The following is a 20,414-nucleotide window of genomic DNA, read 5'->3' as shown; positions in this document are numbered from 1 at the left end:
TGGTCGTTTAGTGGATTTGTGGCATTTGGGTTATATAATTTTGTTCGAAAAGTTAGAAGGCTATATAGGTCATGATTAGACGAAAGACAGCTATATAATGATGTGTTATAAAACATTAGGAGCAAACAAGTAAAGCTATGAAGCTTTCTTTTTTTTTCTATTGATATTTGATTTTCCAGTCGTTTTAGCTTAATCTGTTGCGGTTGACAAAACGTTTGAAGCCCACCTTTTTCCAAGTGGCACATCGGTTCGCTAGTGTACGTAGTTCATATGCAATCTCCACAGCTAATATCGCAGTTATAAATAACAATCAGTTCGCCTAGTGAACTTGTTTAAACCTTGCGTTTTAGAATGCTTCAACTGTTTAAAGAAAGCTCGGAAAGAAAGGCCCGGATCAATGCAAATGTAGCAAGAATATTTGTTGCCAAATCGTATGGACGAACTAACAAACTCATGAAAACATTTTTCTTGCAAGTGAAATAAATCGATTTGTGTGCATAAATATGAGCCCTTCTGGCAGAAATAGTCCTAAATAGCTTAGAGTACCCTTATCTGTGGTACTTCAGTTTAACTATTAATTTAAGAATTCTCTACAGCATGGTCTGAAGCATCTGAAATGAATTATTTTCGGCATCTTTCAATTTTTGAATGTTGTACCTTTTAGGTGGTACCCATCAACAGGGTTAAAATGGCTCAAGTATGCGTTTTTCTCTCGAACTGCGCGCACACTGTGCGTAACCTGACAGCGACCAGCGTCAAATATGGGTTTGACAGCTCGATGTCATCGCCCCCAGTTCTGAAGCGTAAACAATCCCGTTGTTTGTGCTGCGGATTCGCACGATAACTTACCCTTCGTCGCAGGCGCTTCGCTTTCGCTTCGCATTTGTGCACAAAGGGGGTCGTCCGGTGACTTCTGCAAACGGGGCACAGCTATGAGAAGAAGCAATTAGACCCCTCAACGGTTAGCAAACGGTAGTGCATTTCTCCCCTGAAAAGAGTGTACGTGTGTGTGTTGCTGATAATAGCCGCACAGGTACATGGGCAACCGCGGATAAGGCACGGATATGCTCACGTCGAAAATTACAAAAATTGGCAAAGTGGTACTATGCGGCGGCAAGGGCGTTGGAAAGACGGCAATGCTGGAGCAGCTCATCTACGGCCACGTTACGATCGATTCGGTAAGTACGGGCGATGATCGATGGCGGCACTTCCGGCGATGCTAATTAAACTACCGTTGCGTTGTACCGTTACGGAACTGGCATCACAACACTACCCACTAGGAGCTGCACAGCACGATCGAAGACACGTACGTGGCCAGCGTGGACACTGGGAAGGGCAGTAGGGACATGCTGCGCATTTACGACACGGCCGGACTGCAGGGGAATGTGCAGCTGCCCCGCCACTATCTCCTGTTTGCCGACGCGTTCGTGCTGGTGTACGATCCGAGCGATCCGGCCAGCTTGGATCTGCTGGCCGGTATTAAAAGTGATATCGACAAGTACAAGGATAAGAAGGAGGTACGTGCAAACCGGGTTTGAAGGCAAACGTTCTGCTAAAATCGATTATGTTCTTCCTCCGCACAGATGATAATTATTGTGATAGCCAACATGCACTCACGGCATCCGCGGTCGGCGGGCAACGGTGCGCCGACCGGTACCGTACCGCAGTCCCCCAACGGGAACTTGTACCACAGCACCAGCAACGGTAGCCAAATCAGCAACAACGATCTAATTGAGTCCAATCTCAACCGCGCCAACAATTGGTGCGCCCGGGAGCGCATCAAGCACTACACGGTGAACGCGATGGAGCGGGCCTCGCTGTACGAACCGTTCATCCAGCTGGCGATACGCCTCTACCCGACGCAAACCAAAAGCTCCTTCCCCCAGCTTCGACAGCTCACGCAGAAAACGTCCAAGGTGGACAACAGCTAGTTGCAGCGCGCGATTGCAGCAGCAGCAGCAGCAGCAGCGGAGAAGAGCTTTATTTATGTGTTAGTGCAGATTACTAGTGGACGGCTGCTGCTGCTAATTAGGGCTGTTGAGCATAGTGAAACCAAAAAAGCAAGCAAAACATTCACTACTTAATTGCCGTATCGAATATGCATACCTGTGTATGGGTATGACACCGTGATGGCAGGATGAAACGAGGATCGTACGATTGTATTTAGTAAACCTTTAACTACTTAGCGGGATCGGCAATATTCATTGCTTTCTTTGTAGCATTCGCATTTTTTCTGCTGTCTCGCCAGCAGCTCTCATAGTGATGTGATTTGCTATTTATATTGTTTACTTTAAAATTTAGAGTAATATTTTATTTATTCACTATTTTCCTTCCTCAATGCTTTTATTTCTCCGCTCTTTGTGTTGAGAATAGTGGTCGAATGAATGAGTTTTGGGATTATATTGATTTTTTAAAATTACAAATGAGCTGAAATGTGAAGGCATTTAGTGTGATTAAATTCTCTTTTGCTTAAAAGGTTTTTTACAGGTTTTTTTGCTTACAGAAATAACAGGAAATGACGAAATTGGTTATTAAAAGTATAAGTTAAAAGTTATAAGTATAAGTATAAAAGTTAAGTTATTTGTGTGGAAGGTATTTTGCACCGTTGGCGGAATTTATCCACTTATCCAAGTCCATTGATCCACAGCCATTCATAATTCAGCTTGTGTATTAAAGAAATATTAACTTTAAATCAATTAAATTCATTCTACCACTAATCCCGCAGCTTAAGAGCGGATGTAGCAGCGCATGCTGCCAAAACTGCAATTATATTTTACGTTTCTTTACAACAAAAAAGTATCTGTGAGACACACTTTTCGTACTTAAGCAGGAAAAAAAAACAAGTAAGAATGCAATCTGTAGCTGTATAAGAAAACAAAACAAACTGAATCGGGTACATTAAAGTGTAATAAAACCACAATTTTCAATTATAATGCCAACTCCTTTGACGCTTCTCGCTTGCTCAGTCTGCTTTCCGAAACGAGAAAGTGAATGAAAGTTGCTTAATTTTTATTATTAAAAAGTACAAAAAAAACAGCCCAGTTTAGTAGTGTTTTGCACCACCATCCCATAGGAATTGAACGACCCGAAAGAAGGAATTGATTGCTGGCACAGTTTTACCACTTCAGTAGATACTTTAACTTTCGCAGCATGATGCGCGTTCCGAACAGTTTGTCCCAGAAGTCGCTGCTAATACCGTAACCTAGAGAGGTAATGGAGAGATGTTAAGAATAATGTAAAACATCTACTAACTTATTCGTTCTCTTTCCTCTCCCGTTTATACAAAAGACTTACCTTGATCGTGATGGACAAAGTGATGGGAGTAATGGTATCGCTTCATATGATACAGATGGCCCCCGGCTGGGCTGCCATAGTGTAGATAGTAGTGGATCATATCGTATACGAGATAGCCTGCGGGTGGTGAAACGAATGACAGCGTTACCAAAACCATTCCTCTTCTCTCTTCATTTCAGCCACAACAAAACCAAAAAAACCAACCCACTTACCGATCAGTCCACCGGCAAGCGTTAGCCGCGGGTAGGGGAATGCATAGTACACCGGCTGGTAGAACAGGCTGGTCAGCAGCAGGGCCGGCGGTACCGGAAACACTAACCGGTGCGGATCGAACGGCACCTTGTGGTGCTGGCCGTGTATCAGAAAGTGGAACGTCTGCAGCACCCGGTTGCCCTTCGGGTCGAGATGGAACACCCACCGGTGGAGCGAGTACTCGAGCAGCGTCCACGCGAACGCCCCGATCGCTAGATGCAGGTAAAGCTCGACCGTACGGAACGATTCGCTCGCGCTGGCAAACCCCCGGCCGGTGGCCACCTGCTGTGCACCGTGCCGCACGATCAGGTACAGGATGGCCGGTATCCAGAACGCGGGCACTATCCACCAGGGCGTGCGGGTAAGGTTTTCCACCCAGGTCGGACCGAACAGGCGCAGCTCGCGATCGACGGGTTTGTTCACCCATTCGGCGTACTTGTCGCCCAGCCGGTAGATTTGAAGCAGCATCGGTTTGCTCCAGTCCACCAAGTACTAGGTAAGGGGAAAGGGAAAGAAGGGAAGAGAAACGGTTTTGTTAGATAGGCGTGGGGATTACGAAATCACCTCAATCACCCCACCAGCACACGTTCCTTATCACGCTGCGCGCAAGATAAGGATATGGGCAGTACGGGCAGTGTGAGAATCGCGTGAACTTGGGCAGCCTGTGAATCATCAAACGACTGCTTATTTAATGACCATGACGGTGTTGGTGAAACGATAGGAAATGACGATGATGATGACGATTGAAATAACCGGCAATACAATGCGGTGTGTGTGAGCGAGTGTGTTTGCAGTGCGTTTATAGGTACTATTCGCGATAAGGAAACGGTGGAATGGGGAGGTGTAATAGTTGTTGTACACTTGCTTTACTACAACAACCTCTTCACCAGGATGACGTACCTCCATACTGTCGTCGGTAAGGTGCGCTACATCACCGTTCGCGGTCACTGCCGTGGTATGTCCCTCGCCGTGCAGTTTGGCGCTGTGTAATCCGTTGCCGGTCGGTTTGGTCCCATTGCGCAGCGTTGCCCCGTTCACGGTCGTTTTGGTACCGTTCGGTAGAGAGTGTCCGTTCTGTTTGGGTTCGTGCTTAATTTGGTACTCCTTCATCAAGTATTTGGCGGCCTGGGAGTGGCCCGGGGCACGATCGAACCGCTCCTCCATGTCCTTCTCGTGCAGGCCGGTGAGCGAATTTTTCCCGCCCGGATGCTTGTGGGCAAACTCTGTCAGATCGTACCATTGGTTTTTGTACCGCACGATCAGCGGTTGTTCCGTTTTGCCCATGGTTGGGATAGTGGTTCTGTCACAGCAGGTGGAGATGAAAGCACTAACTACAGAAAGGATGTTTTAATTAATGAAGTTTAGTTTGTTTAAAAAAATTAATATTTTGTAGCGGATTAATAATAATTTTATATTTATATTTTGTAGCCTAACAAGACCTAATGCTTCCTCTTGCTAAGCCGTTTGAATCGTTTGAAGTTTTTTTTCCTTCACGATACCGTCACCACCGTCATATCTCTCTCCTATTGATAAAAACGTGCGTGCGTGCGTGTGTGTGTTTGCTTGTCGTTGAAATCCCTTTTTTATCGTTATCTAACACATGCCCTAAATGCTGATTATTACACAACCACCGAACCCCACCATCCCGATCGATGTTTTTTGCTTGTTCTTGTGCGCACACCAATCTATCGTGGGTGCGATCTTTTCACCACGTTGCTGGTGCGATAAAGTGTTGTCGCCTGTAGTTGGTTTTGGCTGGCGGAACATTGTCCCTCACCTTTGCCGTACAGTCACATACACACCCCGGGCAGCGGAGATTAAGGGATGGTTATGTGTGTCTATCTCATCATACCTGTTATCTTTTTTCGGGTTTCTGAAGAGTGACGGCATTGACGGTATTGAGTGCAAGCTGCTCGATCGAGTCTAACATGGTGTCGCTTGCTTTTGGGAAATGTTGCTTTTTGTTTCCAAATGTAGCTTTTCAAAAGAAAAAGAAAAAAATCCATGCCCATGCTGAGGGTGATATTGATGGATTTTAAATTACATTTTTACAATTCAACGATCATTGCCTGACCGTCATCCTTGCATTGACCGACTTTGTTTACATAAATCATAATCGGGATGTGCATTGTTTTTTTTTTCTTCTTCCGGAACCTGCTGCGGAGTCCTAAGTGGCCGATCGATTGATTCGAGATATCGATTTTGCGCGGTTTGCCATAAAATGGGGCACAAACAAAGGGGTACGCGATTGTTGTTACCTTTTTTTTTGGTGGATGAATTTTCATACTTTTATTCTTAAGTAACGGGAAAAATATCTAACAGATATGTACAATAAAGAGTTTCCCACGATTTATTGGTTAATTCCCATCAATTTTTTATGGGTTCAAATATTTTTTTGGTGCGTTCCCACGATTTTTTGGCCGATTCCCAGAATTTTTTGGTCCAATTGTATTGATATCCGATCGGAAAATATCAATAAATTATGGGAACGAACCAAAAATCTATCGGATACGATTAAAAAATCGTGGGAATGCACCAAAAAATCATAGGAGGTGACCAATAAATCGTGGGACACCCTGTAAAGGGGGTTTCCACGAGTTCTTATAGTTGTGCGACACTTCCTTTATCCTTTCTTACTGGGAAATAAACTGTATGTGATGGGAATTGGCATCCATAGCATCCTTGTATGACAAATCGAATAGGAGTTTCTAAGGAGCCTATCTAAACAGGGTACCGTTGAATCAAATTCCCAATTGTATAAAGCGTATTTCCTATATGAAAAAGGCAAGGAAGTGTCCCACAACTGTGAGAACCGCTAGAAAACCCTGTAAGGATTTAAATCCGTTAAAATCAATTTCGCAACATGATGTCAAAGAAGAGTTCTGATAACACTGTACAGTGTATGTCTTTCTCGTGCATTGATAGGAGCCGTGTCCTGTGGTGTCGTTACAGAGTCGTTACATCTATATAATGATGCTGCTATTTTATACAAAAAATAATGAGACGTTTGAAAAAAATAGACACAAATCTCTGGTTATGTCACACGCACGCATACCGCCCAACGCCGGAGGGTGAGAACTATTCGATGGCATACGTGAGGAATGCGTCCATAGATTAGCAACCGTGCGAAGAGGGGGTGAACCTGACTTCACTGCTCAGTTTCCTTATCAAAATTTTGTCCAATAGATATTTTTTCTGTTTCCGCCACCACCACCACCACCACATTCATTTGTGACGACTCATGCCGGGCGCAAAGATGCGTACATTTGAAAGATGCACTAGAAGAAGAAGGGTCGTTTGAGGGAATCGGAGTAATAGAAGAAAAAAAGCGCCATTCAAGTGGGTTCAACCGCGTTTCAAGGAAGTCGGTTTTGTGGAGTGTAACAATCAATAAGTACGCAGACGGCGTCAGTTCTATGGCCCCGCATGGTAAATGGATGCACCGTTGAGGATGTTTACACTGCGCTTCCAGTACGCGTACGGCGTTAATTGCCTCCAACTACGCACGTCATTTGAAAAGAAGCAACAACAGTGGTTTTTACAGGTTCTTTTTTAGTTAAAACTGTACAAATAAGGCTTGCGGCGCATTTCTCTTCCACAGCACACTGTCGACCACTCCCATATTCACATTCACTATCAATGCGGATCGTGTCGCCAAACTTACACACTGTTTTCACGGCACCAAACCCTTCCCGCGCTTTGGTTTAACGATCGCAGCGGCAAAACGGCACTTCGTCGTCACGTGCGTCGGTACGCGGATCTTTCACATCAGCACAGACGCGCCTCTACCATGCAGCCAGCTCGGCCGACGTTCTAATCAGTACTGGCTCGGGTTCGGGTTCGTCCTGGTCTGCCGGTTCGCCGGCCGAGCACTGGGCCACTCCCGGTGTGACTCCCTCGATTGGGGCGCAAAAAGGGTTTTGTCAAAGCACCACTTGCACGTACACATGCCTGTGTGTGTGTGTGTTCCGAGTGCCGGTTGAGTGCCATTTTTTTATCAACATCGGTATAATCATCGGTTGTCGGTACATGATGGCGGTGGTGGTGGTGGTGGTTGGTTCCCTAAGCACTCGATGTAACCGGGGTTGTAAATCTGATAAAAAAACATACATACGTTACGTTGGAATTATCGTTTCAATACCGTTTGTTTAGTGAGTGATTTTAAATGCATGTTGTACTTTCGATTCCAACCAACAAGAGCAGTGTGGAGTGGGTAATTTTATTTCCTAAATAAAATTTCGAAAAACAGCAAATCTCGCGGTAAGCACTGTAGCCGATCATTTCACTTTAGCTACAGTTCAATATATCTTTTTCTTTTTTTCTTTTTACTCAGTAAACGAAGTATTTTGCTTTGAATGCGTTCGTCGTTTGGTGTTTATTTTGCTCTTCCCCCTCCTGCCCCCTCCTTTCTGTGTCCTAGTTTTTTTTTATTCGTGGCTATGATAAGATAAGACAACACCCAAAAAATTGGACACTGTCAACAGAGACGACACGATGCACGCAAGCAAATACTCATAGAACTCGACGGGACGGGAAGATGATGTTTAGAAGCTTCCAATGACCCTCTCTTACCCCACCCCGCGTTCTGTTTCTTCGAGTTGAAATGCATTGGAACACTTGCTGCTGTTGCATTTTTAAGCCTGCAATGACAGAGCCATTTTATTACCGATTGCAACGCGATCGTTTGGATGTTCATGTCGCTTGAATAGCTCTGCTAGATCGTTGTCTAATATGATGATGTTCGACGGCAGAAGAAACACAGTTTTGCACCGCAGACGACACAATCAATGCCGGAAGTGGTCTGGTGCTAATGAGTCAGCACGCATGCATCACAGTGCTGGTGGGGAATGTAGAACAAGCTAATCGCTTGTGTTGTGGCTGCTCATTAAACCTCATGGGAGGCAGCTTGTTTGCGCTTGCTCGTTGATCGAAATGGATTAATAAAGTATGGAGAGATTTGGTTGGCGTGCGTTTGAAATGGACATGGTCACGTGGAATTTTAAATACGATATAGACGCATGTTTCAAAGTAGAAAAGGTTTAGATGCGATTAAAACAATCTAATTAGTTTTTTATCAATTCTTGGCGAATTGGTACATTAAGGCGTTTTAAAGGATGTGCTAAGACACATTTGTAATGCATTTTGCATACTTGCAGGGGTTAATTTTCACCGTGCGCCTAAACAAACCGCTAAAGTAGCTGGCCAAGTCGCGCCGTGAAGTGTGAAGTCAAAATCGATCAAAAAGTTCGAACCCAAAACCTCTATTTCACGGTAAATATTGTCGGGCGATGTGTGGTTGCCTTAAGAATTTGGCATTTTCATTCAAATTTCGCACCATACAGGATGATAGTTGGATACATAAATGTAGGCGCGAAGTATTGCAGACATGTTAGTGTTTCATGGCTTGGAAGTTGTTTTGAAACACAATTGTGATGTTTAAGGTTTTAAGATCTACATTTTATCTAACTATTTTAACTAACTAAAGGAACTTTTAGTCAACATTTCAATGTCTGCAATACGTTTAATGTTACAAACCAGAAACAAGGTTTCTCTGGGCGTGACATCGTTTTCTTTTGAAAAAATGAACATCAAACAAACAAGTAGGCTATGCTGAAAACTTTATTAAAAACTACTACAAGAAAGAAACGAAGTATAAGGACGAGCCACAGTCCCAAGCGCCGATACCAAGCGTCATCACGCCACGAAAAGATCGATGGGCAGCTTGCGATTTAATGTTACTGGACTAACGGGTTAGCAACAATATTGAGAATACTTTTGAGCAACAAAATTCGTAATAATTTCGTGGGCCGGTACTGAAAGTGAATAGCCGAAAACAGAATCGGAAGCAACTCGATCACACACACGATCAGTCCACGATTCGTGGGTGACAGATGGACGAGAAGTGAAAGGATGCATCGGATGCAAGCAGCGGGAAGCTGGTTAGGTTTAACTTAGGCACCAAAACAGTGCGTAAATACTGTTCGTCGGCAGGAGGATCAACGCGACGATCGTATGAAGAATAGGGGGAAATATGGGTTGTGGGTGCTTTTGATCGCTCATCCTGTTCAACATCTTTCAACGCTGCACTGTGATGATGGTGATGGAAATTGATGAGATGAATATCACGCTTTGTTGGCTATACGAAAGTACGAGATAATAAGAGCACGGAAATTAAAATCCAATAATGGCCCTAAAATAAGTCATTTTCATATTACAAACTGTCTTCAATGCATGATTCCCTGTCTATCGCTTCCATCATTGATGCTTGTTACATTTTTTTAAATAATACAGATGGCTCTTCAATCTATTTGTCGGTTCACTATCAGTTTCATAGTTTGCTTTTGTCCTTTTCTTCCAGTAGCAACCTCATTAGGCTAGGTTAGTAACGGATAAGGCATTGTTTATGACCAAAATTCATTAGATGAGTCATGACGTCATACAAAATAGATTACTGGACGTCCATAACGGGTAGTTTTTAAAGAAATTGTCTCCTCTCTTTCTGTCTTTCTATGAAACATAATGAAACATTCAGGGCCATTAATTGAAATCACAATATTGACAAGCCTCTCATGAGCTAGCAAACAGATGGTCCGTCCAGCCGAACCCGTTAATGGAGAAGTATTAATTAAGATAATGTATAAGTGATAATGACTACCTACCAGACGCTTCCAGCAGGGCCATTCCAACTCATTGTCATCTAATCATGCTCTAGCAACATCTTCATCAGAATCAATTACTAACACTTGTCTTGTTTTAGAGCGAGCAATATGGTCCCCGCTTCGTAACTTGATCGTTCAGCCAACGCAATATCGAACATTTTGAATAGCAATGACATACGTCGTCGTTGCATTTGTATTCAAGCGGTTGGACTGGTTAGATGTCCGTCGGAATTAATGCGATGAATTAAATATTTCCAATTACGATAATTTTATGGACGGGACACGGCACAGGACTCGCACAGGAAGTATGTCAGAATATCGATCAAAAAATTGCAACCACAATAGCAACAAGGCCAATCGATAACCGGTTAGTAGCTGGGGTCAATCCTGTGGCCGTGGGAAGTCAGCATTGTATGGTGCTGTTAGTCGTTAGGACATCGTTACAGTAGTACATGTTGAAAATTGCATACTTTTTGGGGCAAAATACAAAAAAATAGAGTATACATTTAGGCGAAACATCGTTCAAGTTAGGTACGGGATTACTACATTCCACGGGTAATTTTTTTTGTTTTTTTTCTTTTTTTATATTTTTCTTTACAAAACCTCATTTGTAAAATATTTTCATTTGTAATTCAAATTACTTAGCTACTTATCAAACTATTTTGTTTCTAACAAATTTAGTTTGTTTCAAACAAAACCTGGTTTGTAAAATATTTTCATTTGTAATTCAAATTACTATTTTTTAAATGACAGAAAATATACAAAACATGATCATATTTTAAAACGCGTTCTCAACGGCATGATTTTTCGGCAATAGAAAACTTAAAGTATAGTTTTAAATTAAAAATGCGAGGTTTATTTCTTTTTCCTTTCATATCATTGTGTCTAAAGTTGACAGGAAAGGCATAAATAAAATAAATATACATAAATATAATATTATATAAATTTAACTAAGATTCAAATAGAAGAACAACCATACATTACACAATCAATTCCCAACATTTTAGTTATTTAAGCTTTTACATAAACATCCCAGTAGAAATGTTTAGCAAACAACTGTGTTGAGAAGAATATAATTGCATACTTTTAGGCGTTCCGAAGCATTTGTGTTTGTAATTTTTTTAAGAAATCTTATCTGAACCGGAAACAAGTAAAAATAAAAAGTTTCAGAGTGCCGTCGTCGGTATCATCTCCACCAGCAGTCAAACGTTGAAAAGTTCTTTGCGCTGTATCTTGTTAAATTTCGGAGAGCGTCGATGGAAAGCGCCTAAAGGTATGCAATTCATCATTCCCTTTTTCATTGGTCGACCTACGCGGATCATGCTTGCTTGCTGTATACAGGTATTTATTATTTATTTTTTCGACTTTTTGCGATCCTTCTTACTCTCCTTCGCCTTTGACTCCTCCTCCGAAGATGAGCTGGAAGAGTGCGTTCGTTTCCTGGACGGTGTTGTTGATTTGCCACTGCTCGCCAAACTGTTCGCATAGCTCTTCAGCTTCTCCACCTGTGGGCTGTACGCCCACTGTACCATCTGCAAGTGCAGCTCGGTAGGCTTGCCGTCCTGATCGAATAACTTCACACTGCTGTCCGGTTTCAGTGCCTGCAGTTTCGCATTTCGCACAATGTCCCACGTCTTCGACCCTGGGTCCTTGGGTGCTTTGGTGCGCAAATGTTTGTAGTTGCCTTTGGCCTGCGTTTCATAGCAGGCGAGAAATTCCACTGCCAGCTTGTCCGACTGCTCACCCTGCGGTGCGGGCAGTTGACGTATCAAGTCGATCGAAAGGTACGGCATGTTTTGCTTGCCCCGCTCCTCGCGATCGAACCGATCGAGAAAGTCTTCAAACAGTGCCACCGCTTGCTTGATCGAGCTTAGCTTCTCCTCGTTCTTGGTGGCAGGGATAACGCGCTTTGCGCTACCGATCAGTCCCTTGACAGCTAGCTTCTGATAATCGGGATCGCGGCCTTCTAGGATGCTTTAGGTAGAAGAGTACGTAAGTCGAAGTTTTGGGACTTGGCTTCTATCGCAGTTTTTCAATTACCTCAGCGTTTGTTCAGCCGCCTGCTTGTCCTTGAAACCCAACCCTGGCACAGTTTCCACCTTGTCTTCTGTATCCTTGGGCTTAACGTTTTTGGTGCTGGAGGAGCTGTTTGCTTCCAGCCACTGCTCGAACGTTTCGATCGCAGCCTTAATGTTGTTTATCTTGTCCTCAGCCTTCGTCACTGCCGAATTGATAAAAAATAAAATAAATTAAATTACATTTGATTCCCACGCTCCATTGAGAAACACTGTATGCAGCCAGATGGTATTTAAATAGGTCATAAAACGCAACGAAAAACAAACCGATTTAAATCCGTTTGTTTTGATGTGCTTCAATCTAAATTTACGCACAATCACACAACATTATTAGAAACGAGCGTGAGACGATTAAAAATAATGATTACCTCACCACCACCAGGACCAAGCGGTTGCTCCCGAAAGTGGGAGAAAGCAAAGATTTAAGCTTGCCCACACTTGCGCCCAATGTCGCGTTAGCTCATTTTTGACCAAATATGCAATGACATCATCGTGATGCGTTGCTAGGCTACGCACCCACCGACCACACACTCACATGTCAGCACACGCTTCGCCCGTCCGATCAGACCGCGCACCGTCAGCAGCTGGTACTTGTGATCCTCGCTCTTCAGCAGCTCCAGCGACTCCTCGGCCTTGGCCTTATCCTTGAAGCCGTACTTTGATTCTTCCTTTGCCATTGCTTTTTATTTACAATTCTAATCCGATCGGGTTGGACTTGTGGCTACCAGACCTTCCGATGAACGCGCAGTGAAGTTTAGAAACGGACTGAGTTCAGCCGCTCGATCAGGCGTGCGAGCTTGAACGATCTTCACCGCTCTCCTAAACTCTCGCTGACTGGCGATGGTGGTGGTAAACCGGCAGTGGAATGCTTTACTGATCGTGCTAAACATAACTCTACACCAGCTCAGCTGTGTTTGCGTTCGGCCCGTAGAGGGTGAAGATCAGGCGGATGATCCGGAACGGATCCGCAGCAATGGAGCGGTAGGGGTGTTTGTTGTTTGCTTCGGTGACGCCGCATTGGCTATATGGGCACGTTTTCAGAAATGACGTAATGCTGTTCCGAAACGCCCGACCATGCCTATGGAAGTAAGGGTGGCGTGAGAGAGTTGTTGGACTGAAGTGAGGGTCAAACTATGTATTATTAATGTCTGTTTTGGGTCTGGTAATGTTACCAATGCGTCTGGTGATGGTAATTTGATAAGAGTGAGGACGACTAAGTGGCACATTTTTAGTTCAATCTTGATGCTCTTCTATAAATTTAATAAGTATTAGAAATGCGCACAACTTATGCCACAAATGTCGATATTTCCTATCAAAGCTGTAGGGATTATCTAGATTTATTTTAGAATTTAAAAACTTATCTAGATCAATAGTGCAAGCCCACCTTATAATTAAGCCACCGCACCGTGTTAGTACAAGTACACCTTAATCATAGTAACCTAGTAAGCGTTTGTATTAGTATTAATGTGTTAGCATGATTATTGTAATAGGTGAAAAGACTAAATATTAGTTTTAAGTTAGAATCTACAATTTATTTAATTGCTCATTCGATCCGCACACTAAGACCGTCACCAGCTAAGAGAGCTGCAGTTTTTCTCCAGCTCGACGATCACCCCGATATTCTCCTCTTTGTCAACTTCGGCTTCATTTATTTGATCGGTCGCGCTCGTTGTCGTTGTCCGCCTCCTTATCATCGGCCGCCGTATTAGTAGCCGCCGCATCACCAGCCGAAATCGTTGCGGCCAAGCCAAGGTCGCTATACGTAATATAATAAAGGAACTCGCTCTCTTTGCGCAACGAACCATTGCCGAGTCTGGACGTCTTCTTTAGAAATCAAATCTTTTGGAAATTATTAGAAAATATGTGCTACAATGATTTAATTCACACAATTCACACTTGTTTAAATTAATCGAAATAATTGAAATAAGTTTGAAACGAAAGCACCCCATCAGTTTAGTTTTAACTAAATTTAGAATAGCGCTGCAAGTATTCTTTACATTTTCACTATACGATCGTTAAGCTTGTACGATGCGTTCGCAATAACGATTACAGTGCACTCCAAATTGTGTACACAGTTGTTGGTTGGGTTTGGAAGGGAACGTTGACATAGACAAAAATGTACAATTTAACATGGAAAATGAATGTACAAAAATTTAAATAAATTAAATTAAATTAAATTGAATTAAATCAAACAAATATTTTAATGAAAAAGCCGCATATTTTAATTTGTTTTAATCATGAAATTTAATTTTACAAATTGTTCTTGAATGTTATCAATATATTTCTTTCTTTCAATTTTTTTTGCATATATAATTGTAACAATTGTAGCATATATAATTGTAAGCAAAGAAAAAAAGAAGGCAATAATAAGTAACTGCAGTAATGGTTGCATCTTAACAAACTAATTCTTTATTCGATAATTCAGTGTTGCAGTGTGAATATGTCTGTGTTCCATATGTTATTCAATCGTGATACACACGCACACACTTTACTTTTGAATCCTTTTTTAAACTCATATCTTATCGCATTATTTCAGTTTTAAGTTCACTATGTCACGTTTGGTTGTTGTTTTGTTACTTCGTTTCGTAATAGTATCTTGCAAGAAGCAGCTGCAAAAGTGTTTGGCTAGTGTTCTATGTAGTGATAACAGTGGTCTACGGAAGCTAGCAGGCAACAAGAAGTGTTTGCAGCAGAAAAATGAAGCATAAAATTGAAAAAAAAACAGCTTTCGAAAAGTGTCATAAACGAATACTAAATTGAAATACACTTGGTTAATATATTAAACGAAGGTTCGCCATGCCAAAATATGGCTAAAAAGAAAGGAAATAATTATGCTCTATTTACTACCATTCTGTGGCTTTTATATTATTGCAGGATTGAAAGACGGTAAACAACAATTGACTTCTTCGGTTATCGCATCTTTTTTTGAGGGCAGTTTTTGTGTTCTTCTGTGCTGTATTGCATCAAAGTAAAGGGCATTAAACATATATCATGCATTTACAAGATAGTTCTTGTTAACGGGTGAGTGTTGTGGTGCAAAAGGTAGAGCTTTACGGTGTGCAGCTAACTTCAGTTTATTCAGAGTAATTTTCGACTACAAATATGCAATAGGACTGCAAAATCCAAAGTGATGCAATCAATAATATTTGATAGATTTGAATAGTTCTTTAACAGTTTTCAAATAGGTTAAGTTCACCATGCAATTCAGTTTGAGCTTGAAATTAACAGTTTCATAAGAAAAATTATAAATAATAATTATAAATGATTTTCACTTACTCCAGAATGATTGAAATTCCAGCTCCTCTGCCAGTTTTGAGTACAAAAACTTCCATTACAAAACAGTGCGCAAAACAAAACGACCCCAGTTCTAATCACTCAAGTAAACGTCATTTTATTTCGTCCTGTTGCGGATTGATGGTTGCTGGGATTACAAATAAACTGTGTCTGCGTTGTCCAAGGTAAGTGAAATACGTTTCCTCATCATTTTGTTCTTGTTCTTCTTTGGCCTTTGCGCGCCTCTAGCTCGATAGCTCCTGTGACTCTTACAATGTAAGTATGCTGTTTATGTGTATGTTTTCTGTGTGTGTGTAAGTATTTCTCCTCCACTTTTCTTTTTGCACTCCTGCTACGAGACTATTAACAACTAACTCTTAAAAAGATGATCTTACTACATAGTGGTTTTTTTCTGTGTTTTTTTAAACTTTTCACTTTTTATGTTTTTCCTCCTTCCACTCTTTAAGTTTACTCAATTGATCACATTGTTTATTGTATGTTTTCTTCCAGTTATATACGATCCTCGTGCAGTACGACGATCTGTTTTGGTTTATTTTTCTTTTCCTTTTTTTTCATTTAATGACTTCAGTTTTTTAGCTGCGTGTTGGTTTACTTTCTATTTAACGGGTTTAATTTGATGTTTTTTTCTCTCCTCTAGCCTTCTTATGTTTGTGGGGTGTGTTGTGAGAAAAACAATGTCACTGTAGAACGTACGCTAGCGTAACATATATCGACTGTTGTGTTATTTCCTTGACCAAATGTTCTGGTTATCCTTATTCTTACACATGGCTTGCGTATTGTAGTTGTTTGCCGGGGTGTGTACATCGATTAGCATTAAAAGATACAAAACAAATTTTGTTCTATCACACTTTCCTCTATCTGCCACTGCATGTGTGTGTGTGTGTGCAGCGGAGCAGGGGCTTCATTGAAACCAAACCATTACCGTATAGGATGCAACAACGAACAAAACAAACACATTTGTTTATGGCTCTAGCAAGAGTACCTTTCAGCACGAGCCAACAGGCGGTGTACATTGCAGCGCATCTTGGAAGCGGCAAACAATCTTTTTTTTTTTAATTAATTTAAATCATTTTAATGAGAGAAGTTCGGTATTTTTCATTCGGATCTTTTCCACGAAACCTAGTCGTAATTTTCTTTCCTTCCATTTTCAGGGAGTGCTTTTTGAAACAAAAATGTCTTACGAGAGCTTCTACACCACCTCATCATCTTCATCATCGTCACCACCGTTTGGTTGAACGGTTTCATAATATCTTACATACTTCACATGCACTTACATCTTAAGTAATAATTATTTAAGTTTCACTTACATAGTATAATTCTGCTGAGCACGTGTGTTTATCGTATGGTGTTTGCTCGGGAAAGTACGAGAGAAGGAGCGAGTTTGAGATTGAGAGAGAGAAGGACTGACTGGGTTACAAGGGATCATTGTTGGAAAAGTATAGTAGTAACTGTCTAAATGAAAGCACAAGTATAAATATTGGTTTGGTAGCAGTGAAACGACTACTAACACATTTTAGCGTCTAACACTACGATTATTGGACGAGCGCACTTGATGGTGCAAAACCTGTGTTCCCACTACAGGAGCGAGGTATTCAAACTAATTGAAATCTTAACGCACGCAACACTTATGCTCTCTGTTTTGCTTTCTTTTTTTTTTACAAATCATTTCATCCTTTACGTTTGATTAGTTTTTTCTGGGTTTTTTCTTGCATTTTTGTTCTCTATCTCCCTCTCTCTTTCTCGCACTCCCCTCCCAACATGTGTCTACGGAAAAGGAGGGGGAAAACGCAACACCACCACCACCTACCGTGTTGGTGTAATTTGGTTTGAAACAGTACAATTTGTACAACAGGAAAATACACACACACCTATAGCAGGTAACTTGGCATGAAAGAAAACCCAAAGAGAATACTGCATTTTCCGGCTGTGGCACCGCACCGCATTGCTGCAGTGCTGGACTTATCGTCTATTAATAGTTGAATGGCAACTAGCAGCAGGCAACCGTTCGTTCCGGCATTTGTTTGACTTGGCTCTCTATGGTTCGAGATTGGATTGGAGGTTTAAAACCGATTCCGAAGAGAAAGCTCTGTCCCGCCCGGGGTACCAAAGTAAGTGTCGCCAGACCCGCCGAGCGCCGACCGGGATATCTCGATCTCTTTCGCTGCTCCTCCTACTAATTAACCTATTACAAATAGCTTGATTTTCAGCATCTTCTGCTTAGTGTATGGCCTATACAAGATATTTACAAGTAACAATGTTATCCACCCTTTACTTTCATCATTCTTCGCGTGGCAGCTGTGCTGTCTCATTAGCGCTTCGATACCTATGCTAACCACAGCTATGGATAGCGTGTGTGTGTGTGTGTGTGTTTGTGTCTGTATGTGTGTGTGTGTTGTGAGAAAACAAACAAAGGATTATGTCGGTGCTAGAACCGCACACTCCCATGGACGCCCCCTTCACTCACGCACCAAGGAACGAGGGTTGGTGAACTAGGTAAAACTGAAGTACATTTAAAATGATAAAAGCTTTGCCACTACTACTACTACTACTAGTGTTGGGAAAAAGAGCACAATTAGGTGTGCTGTGCGCACACGCACGCACATCTCAGTGTGCGGTGCACATTTCGCACTGTGCGCGCTCTACGCACTGTGCGCGCACCCCGCACTGTGCGCGCACTCTGCACTGTGCCCGCACTCCGCACTGTGCGCGCACTCCGCACTGTGCGCGCACTCCGCACTGTGCGCGCACTCCGCACATTTCGCACAGTGCGAGCACACTTCGCACGGTGCGCGCACTTTTCGCACATTCCGCACAGTGCGAGCACAGTCCGGACTTTTCGCACACTTCGCACAGTGCGAGCACACTCCGCACTTTTCGCACACTTCGCACAGTGCAAGCTTCACCTGCTTCACTTTGCACTGTGCGAGCACACTTCGTACCATGGTGGTACGTACACAAAGACCACGACCACACGACCAATGTCAGCTTTTTCTCTTAGAGTTCATTTACTCAGCCATCGGGTTCGTCTAACAGTGGATGAACTTGGCGGACACCTGACCTCTTCGAATCCCGATCGAAAACCCGTTACACAAACACAAGGATACAACACACCCAGACAAAAATTTAAAGGCCCCGAAACACAATATCAACACAGCGGTCCATAGCCGAAGAAATTATCAGGAAAAATCGGCTGACATCAAGCACGCGTTTCTTGAAAACAACTATGAACTGTGAAGGTAGTAGGTAAACGACGCTCCAGTGGGTTGAGGTTTCTCTTGAATTTGGCTGAGATGAAACGTGTCTGTGCTTGTACTCGGAACCACCGCTTTGCGATTGTGCAATAAAACAGACAGCTGGTTTCACGGGAAAACTGTTATTCGCGTCGCAGGCTTGCGATAGCAGCGCATGTTTTGATGCAAAAATTACAATTTTCACTCGGAGCCCTAGTCAAATTTTGTGATTAACTGAAGAGAAGACATGGGACAGGGCAAAAGGGGAGGGGGGGGGGGGCGATGGGCATGTGTGTGGTATGAATGTGTGCAAGCGATTTATGGATCTTTGATTCGCCCCGACTTGAACTCGTCGCACCAACGGATCGGAGTCGCTAATGCTAACTGATGCTGATGCTTAAAGGCGGTTTGTCAAAATATGCTCAGTACCATACCACCTGACTTCCTGTAACATGGTACGAAGTGTGCTCGCACAGTACAAAGTGAAGCACTGCACGAAATTTGCGAAACATGCTTGCACTGTGCGAAGTGTGCGAAAAGTGTGGAATGTGCTCGCACTGTGCGAAGTGTGCGAAAAGTCCGGACTGTTCATGCACTGTGTGTAAAGTGCGCGCACTGTGCGGAGTGTGCTCGCACAGTATGAAGTGTGCTCATACTGTGCGAAAAGTGCACGCACTGTGCGGCGTGTGCGAAAAGTGCCCGCACTGTTCGAAGTGTGCGAAAAGTGCGGATTGTGCTCGCACTGTGCGAAAAGTGCGAAGTGCGCGCACTGTGCGAAGTGTGCTCGCACAGTACAAAGTGTGCTGTGCAGTGCGCACAATGAGGTGTGCTGTGCGCACAGTGCGCACTCGCGCACAATGCCCAACACTAACTACTACTACTACTGCACCGCATGTGGTCGTTGTGTTTGAGCGTAGCGTCTCCTGCTCTGCCCTGGTATACCGGCCGCTGCCCGGTGAACGCCTAAAAGTCCACCACCTCCATGCGGAACGGTTTCTTCCGCGAACCGGGGCTCAGTACGTTCGGGGTTAGATGATGCTGATTCTGGAACTGGAGCTTCTGCGGCGAAGCGGCCGACTTTTTCGCCAACATTTTGCCCATCGTCGGTGGTTCGTCTTCGTCGTCCGAATCGCTCCGCACGTTGACGGGGCCGCCCAGCGCGGGTCCACTGAAATCGTCATCATCCTCATCGTCGTCCTGGGTCGTGTACGAGTTGGTCGCCGATGGTAAGCGTACAAAGGGGGAAAAGAGACAGTTCAGAAAAAGAAAATTATTTAGTTTGCATTTTTTAAGGTGTTTTGTTACATATAAAAAGAGAAAAAAGAATCCATAATAAGTAAATGCATTCAGAGAAAGGAGATTGAAAAATTAAAAAAAAAAAACATTCCCAAAAAAGCAGATTCTCTGCAGAGTGAACCAATCTGTTTCCGATGGAATTCCCATCAAAGTTTTACATACTAGTGGTTGATATATAACGTTGGCTTGTAAAAGGAATATAAATGGGATAACAAAGGTTTGTCAAGCAAATAACATGAGCTATACTTAACGAACTGAATACAGTACGCTACTGGAAAGGTACGTAAATACTAGGATAGCGCGTAAACTATTAA

At 42.8% G+C, this 20,414-nt stretch overlaps 4 protein-coding genes across 7 annotated transcripts in view; 1 reads left to right on the top strand and 3 right to left on the bottom strand.

Annotated features, from left to right (window-relative positions):
• Nucleotides 1-726: 726 nt before the first annotated feature.
• On the top strand, nucleotides 727-2,939 carry LOC1270648 (NF-kappa-B inhibitor-interacting Ras-like protein). The gene is made up of 3 exons (XM_309363.5): nucleotides 727-1,178; nucleotides 1,281-1,517; nucleotides 1,584-2,939. Exons 1-3 carry the CDS (start codon nucleotides 1,065-1,067, stop codon nucleotides 1,929-1,931), a joined length of 699 nt encoding a protein of 232 aa, XP_309363.4. The 5' UTR covers nucleotides 727-1,064; the 3' UTR covers nucleotides 1,932-2,939.
• Nucleotides 2,921-7,438, bottom strand: LOC1270649 (uncharacterized). Of its 2 annotated transcripts, none has more exons than XM_061659178.1 (5): nucleotides 7,211-7,438; nucleotides 4,447-4,877; nucleotides 3,507-4,038; nucleotides 3,295-3,411; nucleotides 2,921-3,202 (listed from the first exon to the last, which is right to left on the bottom strand). In XM_061659178.1, the coding sequence occupies exons 2-5, from the start codon at nucleotides 4,828-4,830 to the stop codon at nucleotides 3,117-3,119; spliced, it is 1,119 nt and encodes a 372-aa protein (XP_061515162.1). In that variant the 5' UTR covers nucleotides 4,831-4,877; nucleotides 7,211-7,438; the 3' UTR covers nucleotides 2,921-3,116. The 2 variants fall into 2 exon arrangements, with proteins under 2 accessions (XP_061515162.1, XP_061515163.1); XM_061659179.1 differs by having other exon boundaries at nucleotides 4,447-4,873; nucleotides 7,211-7,434.
• A 4,090-nt stretch (nucleotides 7,439-11,528) lies between these two features.
• Nucleotides 11,529-13,111, bottom strand: LOC1270650 (uncharacterized). Its single transcript, XM_309365.4, has 3 exons — nucleotides 12,816-13,111; nucleotides 12,246-12,426; nucleotides 11,529-12,179 (listed from the first exon to the last, which is right to left on the bottom strand). The coding sequence occupies exons 1-3, from the start codon at nucleotides 12,955-12,957 to the stop codon at nucleotides 11,558-11,560; spliced, it is 945 nt and encodes a 314-aa protein (XP_309365.3). The 5' UTR covers nucleotides 12,958-13,111; the 3' UTR covers nucleotides 11,529-11,557.
• A 1,544-nt stretch (nucleotides 13,112-14,655) lies between these two features.
• LOC1270651 (sodium-dependent neutral amino acid transporter B(0)AT3) overlaps nucleotides 14,656-20,414 on the bottom strand; it is a 31,578-nt gene continuing 25,819 nt past the window's right edge. The window contains exons 11-12 of one of the 3 annotated variants that reach the window (XM_061656164.1): nucleotides 19,673-20,001; nucleotides 14,656-18,116 (exon numbers count right to left, since the gene is read on the bottom strand). In XM_061656164.1, the coding sequence (XP_061512148.1) occupies nucleotides 19,768-20,001 (234 nt within the window). In that variant the 3' untranslated portion in view covers nucleotides 14,656-18,116; nucleotides 19,673-19,767. The remainder of the gene's footprint in view (nucleotides 18,117-19,672; nucleotides 20,002-20,414) is intronic. The other 2 variants (XM_061656163.1, XM_061656166.1) reach the window with 2 other exon arrangements.

Source organism: Anopheles gambiae, chromosome 3 (genome assembly GCF_943734735.2).
Source record: "Anopheles gambiae chromosome 3, idAnoGambNW_F1_1, whole genome shotgun sequence".
Lineage (NCBI taxonomy): Eukaryota > Metazoa > Arthropoda > Insecta > Diptera > Culicidae > Anopheles > Anopheles gambiae.
The sequence above is the reverse complement of the archived record's forward strand: the minus strand, read 5'-3'. Positions and strand labels throughout refer to the sequence as shown.